Source organism: Lynx canadensis, chromosome C1 (genome assembly GCF_007474595.2).
Source record: "Lynx canadensis isolate LIC74 chromosome C1, mLynCan4.pri.v2, whole genome shotgun sequence".
NCBI lineage: Eukaryota > Metazoa > Chordata > Mammalia > Carnivora > Felidae > Lynx > Lynx canadensis.
In genome coordinates, this window is record NC_044310.1 from 71,970,156 (window position 1) to 71,983,283 (window position 13,128).

Genomic DNA, 13,128 nt, shown 5'->3' on the forward strand with positions numbered 1-13,128 from the left:
TCCAGGCTCCCAGCTGACAGCAAAGAGCCCGAAGCAGGGCTTGAACTCACCTATTGCAAGATCATGAACTTGAACTCACAAACTTGAGATCATGACCTGAGCTAAAGACAGACGCTTAACCGACTGAGCCACGCAGGAGCGCCTAAGACGCTTTTTTAATGTAACCTTGAACTGTATGTCAGCATTGCCCAAGGCAGGAAAGAACTAATTCCCTTGAATTATACAGAATTTAAACCATGGCTTCTCAGAATCTTTTGGCTCTGATACCCAGGGTAAGTTGACCACGTAGGCTGGATATGTAGTTGTTTAGTAAGAATATATGATTTTCACTGGCATAATTTTAACAGATACTAATAAATACCAAAACATTTCTTCTTCCTGAGATATGTCAAAAAAGAAAAAGAAAATACTAAGAATATGAAAGTACTAATTCTAAGAGATGAGAAATTTTGGGATCAAACCTTGGGGGAGCATTTGCATCCTTAGGCACTTAATGCAAGTCACAAGAAGGCAGTAGCAGTATTCTAGGTTCCTAGCTGTTTCCACTACTTTTTCCAATTTTGGTATTAAAAATTCTAAGCGGGGGAGGAGGGGTGCTTGGGTGGCTCAGATGGTTAAGCGTCCGACTCTTGGTTTCAGCTCAGGTCATAATCTCATGGTTCGTGAGTTCAAGCCCTGCTTCTGGCTATATGCTGATAGCTCAGAACCTGCTTGGGATTCTCTCTCCTCTCTCTGCTCTTCCCCTACTCATGCACACATGTGCTCTCTCTCTCTCAAAATAAATAAATAAACTTTTAAAAAATTCTAAGTGAATGAGACAATTATCTTCTCTCTGTGTGTTTTCTCTTGTTAAGGCTTGCCTTCCATGGGATATTTTTATTTTTTATTTATTAGTTTTTATTTATTAAGGAACCTGACAAAGAGTTATTAGGTAGATGTAAAGACCATTCAAAAATGGCTTTAAGGTGAGTGAACACCTATGTAAAATCAGATTCAACTCAATTTTATTACTCCTTTAAGTAGGAAGCACAAAGTATGGGTGAAGATTGCTTAACAAATTAGGAGAAATGTGGTTTCAAATTCATTACTTTTTATCCATTCTCACCTAATTTATTATTAAAATTACACTAAATTTTTTTAAGAATTCTACTTAAAATCAATAGCATGTGAAATCAGAATGCCATGAAATGCAGGATAGCAGTAAACTGATGGTACAAATCACAAAGCAAGTTATAAGGCAACAACCTTCAGTAAGGTTGAGGCAACATCTATCAGTGCACAGGGAAAGAGACTACATCCAATAAGCTAATACATTTTTAGTTTGTTTGATAACAGATAACTGACTTATGGAAAAAAAAAGTGTTTTAAACAAACTGTGAGTCTGTGTCACATAGTCAAACTATTTCTCCCCCTACTCTACTACAACAACTAAGTAGGTTTGACTGATAGGGTTTCACTTTGCAATGCTGGTCTTAAGGCCTATTGGTACTTCTGCTTGAAATCCCAAGGAAAGAGGAGTAGTTTGGGACAACCTTAAGCAATTTTTACCAGAAGGCTGCTGGTAAAGGGAAATGTGGATGGCAGTCAGAACACATGAACTTAATCAATAATCTTGTTTTAGCACAATTATTGACAAATACTCTGATTAGAGGCCTACAGTGATCCTTGCTCTGGAAGGGTGAATGATCATTTAAGTTATGATAAACAGCAGCTCCTATGTCCCTGCTCTCTCAAACCAACAGTAAGTTTCAAATTATCTTAAATAATTTCAACTTACTTCAGATCCTCTCTCTCCTTTTAGTCCTTGTTCACCCTGGTCACCTGGCTCACCCTTTAATAAGAAACCAAAGAGAAATCACATAAAAAACAGACACCAAATAAGATATATTAACATTAATTTTTTTCAATGCCAGAATCACAAAGAATGTTCTCAAAACATACTGGGGGCCCTTGTTGTCCAGTAGCACCTCTTGGTCCTGGTATACCCATGGGACCCTAGGAATAGAAAAGATTATAGTATTAGAGTAAATAGAGACATGCAACTCAGAGAATAGGGTAGTATCACTTAAAATGGTAGCAAAATGTTACAAAATTCAATTTAAATATCAAAAATTATGATTCTTTTTCAGAAATATTACAGAACATAATAGCCACTGGATATTATGACAATTGAGAAAGCCTGTAAAGTTTTGTTTTGTTTTGTACATAGGTCAACATAGTAGGTTGAATGGTAGTACACCTGAAGATCTCTATGCCCTAAACCCCACAGACTGTGAATATGATCTTTTTTGGAAAAAGGGTCTTTGCAGATATCATTAAGTTAATGATCTTAAAAAGAGATTATCCTGAATGGCCTATGACAAGTACCCTTAGAAGAGAGAGATAGATACAAACAACAAAGAAGAGGGCCATGTGAAGGCATACGCAGAAACTGGAGCTATGCAGCCACAAGGAGCATTGTCAGCCATCAGAAGCTAGAAGAGGAAAGGAAGAATTCTCTTCTAGAAACTGCAGAGGGAGCAAGGTCTGTTAACACCATCGTTTCAGATTTCTGGTATTTAGAACTGGGAGAGAATAAATTTCTGTTGTTTGAAACCGCCCAGTTTATAATAATTCTGGTCAGGAAACTAAGACAGTAAATAACCAAAGAAATAAAAAGTTTGAGAACAAATTTCCTTTTTCAGCCTATTCCTATTGTAGAAGTATACCACTTGGATATACCACTTGGATAAATTTAGTATTTATGGTATTTATACCACTTGGATAAATTTAGTATTGAAAATTGGGAGTCATTAATGTATATAATGCCAAGACACATCAAGTGACTTTGATATTCAGCAGTCTGTCATCACCCTAGTCCTCCTAGGAAGGAATGCTGACCTACCACATTTCCCTTTTCAAGTGTGTAAATAGAAACTAGCAACAACCCAAGGGCATTTCAGATTATGCATAAAGAATTCTGCATGCAGTCTCATTCTTCCCCTTCCCTACCGTCCTTTTCACTTTAGAATTTCTTTCCTCCTACTCTGTGTATTACAGAAAGAATGCCATAGAAAAAACAGTTAGTAGGCTCATCTCCTTTTTCTGGACTAGGAGAAGTAAGGATTGCCTTTATAGACTAATGATATTTATCTCACAGAAAGATCAGTTTAAGCTCTCTTTGTTTGCATTCTTTGAGGCAACTGTTTGTGGTTTTAAGATTCAACCTCCTGATAAAAAAAAAAAAAAAAAAAAAGAATTATTTAACAGAGTGAACATTGCCAAGAGACAAAGACTGTTTGGAAGGCTTTCTATAGAACATGGCCATAACTAAAGAGAATACCATTACCACACATCGCCTTACTAGCAAAACATGAGCAGAGTCAACAATAACAGAATCAGGTCAGTCAAGAGGAAATGTGGTGTAAGTATATATGACTATTATAAGTCATTGATGAAGCAGAATTCAGGAGAGAAGTGATTGGTGAAAGGATGAAGTTATACAACGTAGTGAGAGTGAACAGATGAGCAAACTATAAAACTCAAGATCATGATGGCCAGTTGTGACTTTGCCACCATTTTTGTCTGTGTTTTATAAAGACCTTTTTAGAATGGTCATAAAATAGCCAATAGCTTCTCCTGGTTTTGTGAAGTCTGGATACAAATCTCACTAAAAACAAACTTGCTTTCTAGAAGTTTCACTGTAATTCCTCTAGTTCTGTCTATTTCAATAAAAATTGAGAAAGGCCATTTTCTGCAATGTTAAAAATTAAATATGATGTAGTAAATATTATTATAAAGTTATGTAGGCAAGGTTCTGGGAAGTGATTGACTTTGCCTGATGATATTAGTAGTGGGATGGGCTAAATGGTGAAGGGGAGTTAGATGGTCAAGGATTTTATAAGGGAAGTGATGATAAGCTGAATCTTGAAGGATGAGTGTTCCAGGCAGTAAAGTAAAAAGAAGATATTCTGGCAGAGTGGATAGCATGGGGGAATAAATGAAGATTTATCTGACAGAACATGTTAAGTGGAGAATGGATTTGAGAGGGCTATGACTAGGGATAGGGAGTCTAGTTTGGAAGCTATTACAATAATTCAGACAAAAATGATGAAACCTAAACTAAAGTAGGTCAAAATGGCTAGATTCCAGAGCTATCTAAGGTCAAAAGAAGTGGCCAATTAAATTTGAGAGATGAGAGGAGAGAGAAGGGAGAGGAGGGAGAGAACAAGAGAGATAAAGGGACAGAAAGAAACAAAAGGAGAGAAATAGAAACGGACACACAGAGAGAGCAATAGACAGAGGGGGACAGAGAGATACAGAGATGGACAGAAAGATAGAGAGAAGGACTATTCATTTATTGGCTTGAATACTTTAATGTCTAATGGTAGCATTCACTGAATTGAAGACATAGAAAGAATATGATCAAATTTGGGGAGGATGATAAAACTGACCAAACCAAAGTGAAATGGAGTTTGAGCTAGAATGTAATTTATTCCATGTATTTCTAGGACTTCATCTCACACAAATTTAGTCTGATTTAATCTTGGGTATCTGTATATTTCTGCTCATATTTTTAAAAAGCAGATGTTGACAGTATAATATGCTTATCCCCACTATATTTTCTCTCTTTCTCAAGCCTTACATGAATTTATCTCGACCTTTGGGATGTATAGTTTTCTGGATGACAACTATAATTTACTATATCTGTTTTTATGCTGATTAAATGTTCTTATTATATGTCTTCTACATGTGATGTCCACAGAGGCAAGTACTGTATCTGGGGTATCCAGTATTATACTTATGTCTTCTAGCTCTGTTCCTGGCCTATGGCAGACACTCAAATATATGATGAGTGGACAGAGATTTTATCATGCATGACACATAAGATCTGTCATGTATAATGATTCCTAATAAGTACTAAGTACTTACTACTAAGTATTTATTGATGATAATGAGCAAGACACATGACTTTTGTAATTCTCAGTTTCTTCAAGAGGAAAAGAGAACAAAAGATGGTGAACAAGATTTTTAAAAATTTCTAACTTTTCACGGCAAAATGGAAGCAAAATCTACATTATCATTCAATTTTTTTAATCCCAAAAGATAACTGTGAGCTCACTACAATTGTAAGAACATTTGTAAATATAAAAATGTTTTTAAAAAGATTGGTGATAATCATTCAGTCATAGAAAGGCATGGAGTACTAAAACATTCTACAACATTGATTACAATATAATACATTAAGTGAAATGAAGCCAGACACAAAAAGCTATATATTATACAATTCCATTTATATGAAATATCCAGAAGAGATAACTCAATAGAGTCAGAAAGCAGAGTAATGGTTGCCAAAGCCTGGGAGAAATACAGACTAACTGCTTAATGGGTATGAGGCTTCCTTTTTAGGGTAATGTAAATGTTCTGGAACTATGTAGCGTGTGATGGTTGTACAATATTGGGAATGTACTAATATCTTTGAATTGTACACTTTAGAATTGTTAAAATGTTAAATTTTATATTATGTGTATTTTAGTACAATTAAAAGAAGGGTTGACGATAATGTTAATCATTAGTTTACCACAGTGAAATGATAGTATATACACTTTAAAATGATAGAAAAACAAACATTTGAAAATTTCACCTGAGGCTACAACAGAATAATCTAACTATAAATAAAGCACAGTTCCCCTATATGAATCAAACTTGTGCTCGGAAAACCTGGCAGGGGACAAGTGTGGATATTTCATGGCTTTCAGATGTCTAGTAATAAAATTATTATGGCTGCCTGGTTCATGATGGCTTGTTTCGAATAAAACCACCAACAAATTACAAAATGACCTCTAAAGACTAAGGACATAGGATAGAATAAGACATAAAGGAATATGTGGATCAAACTAATTCATGAAATATTGACAACTGAAAACATAATCAGGAATATTTGTGGAATGAGGAAGGAGAAATTGATTCCACAGTGAGCCCAGGAAGAAGTTCTCTGATGAAGGATTTCTGAATAAGGTGTGACTATTCAGAATAAGACAGGCAGGGTTTCTCTTCTGCTAGCCAGATGAAGAGATTCTTTTCTTCTTCCAAAAGAATATCTATTTGTTTGTTTGCCAGTAAATTTGCTAGTTTAGCAACCAAATATTTCACAGTTGGTAGAGGCCAAAAGAAGATATTGCAAGAACTTGATTTTCCTGAGAATGTGTGAAGTTTTGCACAGAAAAGGCTAAGGAAGGTGTTTTCCAAAATGGCGCAGCAGCATAGAAGTTCTCAGCTTGTCTCATCGCTGAGGTGCAGCTAGATCAGCACCAAACCATTTTGAACACCTAGGAAATTGATCCGATGATTAACACAACAATCTGCATAACTTGAGCCACAGAACTCGGCAGGTACATGGTGCGAAGAGGTGAACTGGGGGAGAAAAAGTTGCAGAGGATAAGGAGGTGTTTTTCTGGGCAGAGAACAGAGAAAGAAAAAGGGGGAGAGTGCAGCACACTAGGATCATACAGGAAAAGCACTCCCCCCAAAAGTAGCTGGAAAGAGTGGAAACACTGACAAGGGACTGAACAAGAAATTTGTTCTTAAAAACCACTGCTGGGTAGAAAGGAGAGGGTTACAATACCATTAGGAATCTATAAACAGTGGAGCACAGAGTTGGAAGTTCTGGAGCTCAATACCTGGCAGTGCTCTAGTTTTGAGTAAATCCCCAGGAGCAGACAGTGAGGTTCAAGGGGTCTGTGGGCCACAAGGGGAGAAGGGGTTCCTCTGCTTTGAGTGCATTTGGTAGAGGCCATATGGCCTCCCCACAGGCAAAGGTCCCAGTGGACTCTGGACAGCAGCCTCATTTGCTGATATTGGGACAAAGACACCAGAGTGCAGTGAAACCTGGCGCTGGCTGTATATTGTGATTTGCCATAATCTCTGAACCTCTGCTGCTGCACCACTGCATGAACACATTCTGGTGCAAGCTGGCCATTGCTCAGTGAGACATTCCCCCAGAGGGTCAGAGTGGGTCCAACCTGCAGGGTTCTCTGAAATGAGGGGTTTGGAAACACATCCCCATCTGAGATAAAACTCAGGAGGGAGGTGCTGCCTAACAGGCTGATGACTTGGACATGGACAGGGTATAAGTGGGGAATGGACAGAAGCCTGAGACAAAGGAGGGGTTCTTGATTATGGGTCGGTGAGAGCACAAAATTCCTGTGCCAAAAACTAGGAAGTTAGGTGAAGCCATTTCCACTGCCCCTGCCCATGCACACGGGCATGCACACCACACCAATCCACCCCAGTAAGCTGAGCAGTGCCACCTAACGAAGAATGGAGCTGTTACAACAAGTCCCACCCAACTGTGACCTCCAAGTGCAGCCCCCTAGAAGACCAGCACAAATCACTCCATGTGCTTAGTGTATGGAGTATAGAGTGCTTCATAGTTTGAGTTCTAGGGGAAACTGGATGTAACTTCATTCAGGTTTCATTCTGTTTCCTGGTTTATCTATTATTTTTTTTGCTTCTGTGTTTGTTTAAATTGTTTTTCCCCTCTCCTTTCTTTTCTTTTTCTTGGATAGAGAAAGAGAAAAAATTATTTTTATTTTCTTTTTAAAACAATATGTTTAAGTCTTTTTACTATGTTTTTGTTTTTTTGTAAATCTTTTTATTCTATTCCACTTTCTTCATTTCATTTTATTCTACTTTATTATATACACGTTTTTTATGTTTTTAAACTTTTCTTACTATTTTTTTCATTTTCTTTCCTATTGTTTCTCTATTATATCAAAATTTTTCAACAACCACCAAAACACACCTAGGATCTAGCTTCCTTTATTTATGTATTTTTTTTGTTTCTCATTTTCTCATTTTTATTTTTTACTTTATTAATTCTTTTTCTTCTTTCAAAACGACAAAACTAAGGAATTCACCCCAAAAGACAGAACAGGAAGAATTGACAGCCAAGGGTTTAATGAACAGAGATATAAGAAAGATGTCTGAACTAGAATTTAGAACGATGATAATGAGAATATTAGCTGGGGTTGAAAAAAGCATAGAATCCCTTTCTGCAGAGATAAAAGAAGTAAAATCTAGTCAGGACAAAATTAAAAAGGTTATAACCAAGATGGAATCTCAGATGGCTGCCACAACGGCAAGGATGGATGAAGCAGAGCAGCAAATCAGCGATATAGAAGACAAAATTATGGAGAATAATAAAGCAAAAAAAAGAAAAAAGAAAAAAGAAAAAGGGAAGCTAATGCAAAAAAGCATGATACAAGAATTAGAGAACACAGTGACTTACTAAAAAGGAATAACATCCAAATCATAGGAGTCCAAAAAGATGAAGAGAGAGAAAAAGGGGTAGAAGGTTTATGTGAGAATATTATAGCAGAAAACTTTCCTAATCTGGGGAAAGACACAGAAATCAAAATCCAAGAAGCATAGAGAACTCCCATTAGATTCAACAAAAACCGACCATCAATAAGGCATATCATAATCGAAATCACAAAATACACAAACAAGAAAAGAATTATGAAAGCAAGGGAAAAAAAGTCCTTCACCTATAAGGGAAGACAGATCGGGTTCACAGCAGACCTATCCACAGAAACGTGGCAGGCCAGAAAGGAGTGGTGGGATGTATTCAACGTGGTAAGTTGACAAAATATGCAGCCAAGAACTCTTTATCCAGCAAGGCTGTCATTCAAAATAGAAGGAGGGATAAAGAGTTTCTCAGACAAACAAAAACTAAAGGAGTTAACTAAACTAAACCAGCCCTGAAAGAAAATTTAAGGGGGACTCTCTGAGGGGAGAAAAGATGACACAAAACAAAAAAGGCCAAAAGCAATGAAGATTAGAAAGGACCAGAGAATATCACCAGAAACTCCAACTCTACAGGCAACACAATGGCACTAAATTCGTATCTTTCACTATTCACTCTAAATGTCAATGGACTAAACGCTCCAATCAAAAGATGTAGGGTATCAGAATGGATAAGAAAACAAGATCCATCTATATGTTATTTACAAGAGTTTTAGACCTTCAGATTGAAAGTAAAGAGATGGAGAACCATCTATCATGCTAATGGTCACCAAAAGAAAGCTGTGGTACCCATACTTATATCAGACAAACTAGATTTTAAAATAAAGACTAACAAGAGATTAAGAAAAGCATTATATCATAATTAATGGGTCTATACATCAAGAAGATCTAACAGTTGTAAACACTTATGCTCCCAATGTGAAAACACTCAAATATATAAATCAATTAATCACAAACATAAAGAAACTCATTGATGATAATACCATAATAGTAGGGGACTTCAACACCCCACTTACAACAATGGAAAGATCATCTAAGCAGAAAATCAACAAGGAGACAATGGCTCTGAATGACACACTGGACTGAATAGACTTCACAGATATATTCAGAACATTTCATCCTAAAGCAGCAGAATATATATTCTTCTTGAGTGCATATGGAACATTCTCCAGATCAGATCATATACTGGGACACAAATCAGCCCTCAACAAGAACAAAAAATCAAGATCATACCGTGATCATATATTCAGACTGATCATATATTCAGACCACAACGCTATGAAACTCAAAATCAACCACAAAAAAAAAAAATTGGAAAGACCACGAATACTTGAAGATTAAAGAACATTCTACTAATGAATGAATGGGTTAACCATGAAATTAGAGAGGAAAGTAAAAAGTACATGGAAGTCAATGAAAATGATAACATGACAGCCCAAAACCTCTGGGATGCAGAAAAGGCAGTCATAAGAGGGAACTACATAGAAATCCAGGTGTTCCTAAGGAAGATAGATCTCAGATAAACAACCTAACCTTACACCTTAAAGAGCTGGAAAAAGAACAGCAAATAAAGCCTGAAAACAGCAGAAATGGGAAATAATAAAGATTAAAGCAGAAATCAATGATATAGAAATTTAAAAAATGTAGAACATATCAATGAAACCAGGAGCTGATTTTTTGAAAGAATTAACAAAATTGATGAACTCCTAGCCAGTTTGATCAAAAAGAAAAAGGAAAGGACCCAAATAAATCACGAATGAAAGAAGGGAGATCACAACCAACATTGCAGAAATACAAATAATAGTAAGAGAATATTATGAGCAATTATATGCCAATAAATTGGGCAATTTGGAAGAAATGGACAAATTCCTAGAAACACATAAACTACCAAAACTGAAACAGGAAGAAATAGAAAATTTGAACAGACTTATAACCAGGAAAGAAATAGAATCAGTAATCAAAAATCTCCCCCCGCCTCCCAAAAAGGAGTCCAGGGCTAAATGGCTTTCCAGGGGAAAGCCTGGAATTTTACCTGGAAACATTTAAAGAAGAAGAGTTAATGCCTATTCTTTTGAAACTGTTGCAAAAACTAGAAATGGAAAGAAAACTTCCAAACTCATTCTGAGTCCAGCATTACCCTGATTCCAAAGCCAGACAAAGACCCCACTAGAAAGGAGAGCTACAGACCAATTTCCCTCATGAACACTGATGTAAAAATTCTCAACAAAGATACTAGCCAACTGGATCAAACAATACATTAAAAGAATTATTCACCACGATCAAGTGGGATTTATTCCTGGGATGCAGGGATGGCTCAATATCCACAAATAAATCAATGTGATACATCACATTAATAAAAGAAAGAATAAGAACCACATGATCCTCGGGGTGCCTGGGTGGCTCAGGCGGTTGAGCGTCTGACTTCGGCTCAGGTCATGGTCTCGCGGTCTGTGAGTTCAAGCCCCGCGTCAGGCTCTGTGCTGACAGCTCAGAGCCTGGAGCTGCTTCGGATTCTGTGTCTCCCTCTCTCTCTGCCCCTCCCCTGCTCATGCTCTGTCTCTCTGTCTCAAAAATAAATAAACATTTAAAAAAAAAAGAACCACATGATCCTCTCAATAGATGTAGACGAATCATTTGACAAAATACATCCTTTCTTGATAAAAGCCCTCAAGTAAGCAGGGATAGAAGGATCATACCTCAAGATCATAAAAGCCATGTATGAAAGACCCACCATTAATATCATCCTCAATGGGGAAAAATTGAGAGCTTTCCCTCTAAGGTCAGGAACATGACAAGTGTGTCCACTCTTACCACTGTTTTTCAACATAGTGTTGGAAGTCCTAGCCTCAGCAATGAGAAAACACAAAGAAATAAAAGGCATCCAAATTGGCGAGGAGGAAATCAAATTGTCACTTTTTGCAGATGACATGATACTCTATGTCGAAAACCCAAAAGATTCCACCAAAAAACTGCTAGAATTGATCCATGAATTCAGCAAAGTCACAGGATATAAAATCAATGTACAGAAATTGGCTGCATTTCTATACATCAAAAATGAAGCAGCAGAAAGAGAAATCAAGGAATCGGTCCTATTTACAATTGCACCAAAAACCATAATATACCTAGGAATAAACCTAACCAAAGAGGTGAAAAATCTATACACTGAAAACTATAGAAAATTTATGAAAGAAATTGAAGAAGACACAAAGAAATGGAAAAACATTCCATGCTCATGGATTGGAAGAATAAGTATTGTTAAAATGTCAATACTTTCCAAGGCAATCTACATATTCAGTGCAATCCCTATCAAAATAACACCAGCATTCTTCACAGAGCTAGAACAAAGAATCTTAAAATTTGTATGGAACTAAAAAAGACCCTCAATAGCCAAAGCAATCCTGAAAAAGAAAATCAAAGCTGGAGGCATCATAATTCTGGACTTCAAGCTGTATTACAAAGCTGTAATCATCAAGAAAGTATGATACTGGCACAACAACAGACACATAGATCAATGCAACAGAATAGATAACCCAGAAATGGACCCAGAAACATATGGCCAACTAATATATGAAAAAGCAGGAAAGACTATCCAATGGAAAAGCAACAGTCTCTTCAGCAAATGGTATTGGGAAAACTGGACAGTGGCATGCAGAAGAATGCTCCTGGACCACTTTCTTACTTAAAATTAAACTCAAATTAGATGAAAGACCTAAATGTAAGACAGGAAGCCATCAAAATCCTAGAGGAGAAAGATGGCAAAAACCTCTTTGACCTTGGCTGCAGCAACATCTTACTTGACATGTCTCTGCAGGGAAGGAAACAAAAGCAAAAATGAACTATTGGGACCTCATCAAGATAAAAAACTTCTGCATCGCAAAGGAAACCATCAACAAAACTAAAAGGCAATCAACAGAATGGGAAAAGATACTTGCAAATGACCTATCAGATAAAGGGTTAGTATCCAAAATCTATAAAGAACTTACCAAACTGAACACCCCAAAACCAAATAATCCAGTGAAGAAATGGGCAGAGGACATGAATAGACACTTTTCCAAAGAAGACATCCAGATGGCCAACAGACACATGAAAAGATGCTCAATACCACTCATCATCAGGGAACTACAAATCAAAACCACATTGAGACACCACCAGTGTCTCACACCAGTGGTGTGACACACCAGTCAGAGTGGCTAAAATTAACAACTCAGGAAACAACAGATGCTGGGGAGGATGTGGAGAAAGGGGAACCCTTTTGCAGTATTTGTGGGAATACAAACTGGTGTCTGGAACAGTGTTGAAGTTCCTTAAAGAATTAAAAATAGAACTACCCTAAGGCCCAGCAACTGCACTACTAGGAATTTATCCAAAGGATACAGGCGTGCTGTTTTGAAGGGGCACATGCATCTCAATGTTTATAGCAGTGCTATCAACAATAGCCAAAGTATGGAAAGAGCCCAAATGTCCACTGACTGATGAATGAATAAAGATGATGTGGTATATATATACAATGGAATATTACTCGGCGATGGAAAAGAATGAAATCTTGCCAGTTGCAATGGAACTAGAGTGTATCATGCTAAGTGAAATTATTCAGTCAGAGAAAGACAAATGTCATATGACTTCACCCATATGTGGAATTTAAGATATGAAACAGATGAACATAAGGGTATGGAAGCAAAAATAATATAAAAACAGGGAGGGAGACAAATCATAAGAGATGCTTAAAGATAGAGCACAAACTTAGGGTTGCTGGAGGGGTTTTGAGTGGGGGGATGGGCTAATTGGGCAAGGGGCAATAAGGAGAACACTTGTTGGGATGAACACTGGGTCTTATAAGTACAT

The 13,128-nt window shown here is 37.0% G+C and overlaps 1 protein-coding gene across 1 annotated transcript in view; it reads right to left on the reverse strand.

The window, feature by feature from the left end:
- Window positions 1-13,128, reverse strand: part of COL24A1 (collagen type XXIV alpha 1 chain) — a 385,490-nt gene that overhangs the window by 69,637 nt on the left and 302,725 nt on the right. The window contains 2 exon segments of the mRNA XM_032594090.1: window positions 1,778-1,831; window positions 1,942-1,995. Coding sequence (XP_032449981.1) covers window positions 1,778-1,831; window positions 1,942-1,995 — 108 coding nt within the window.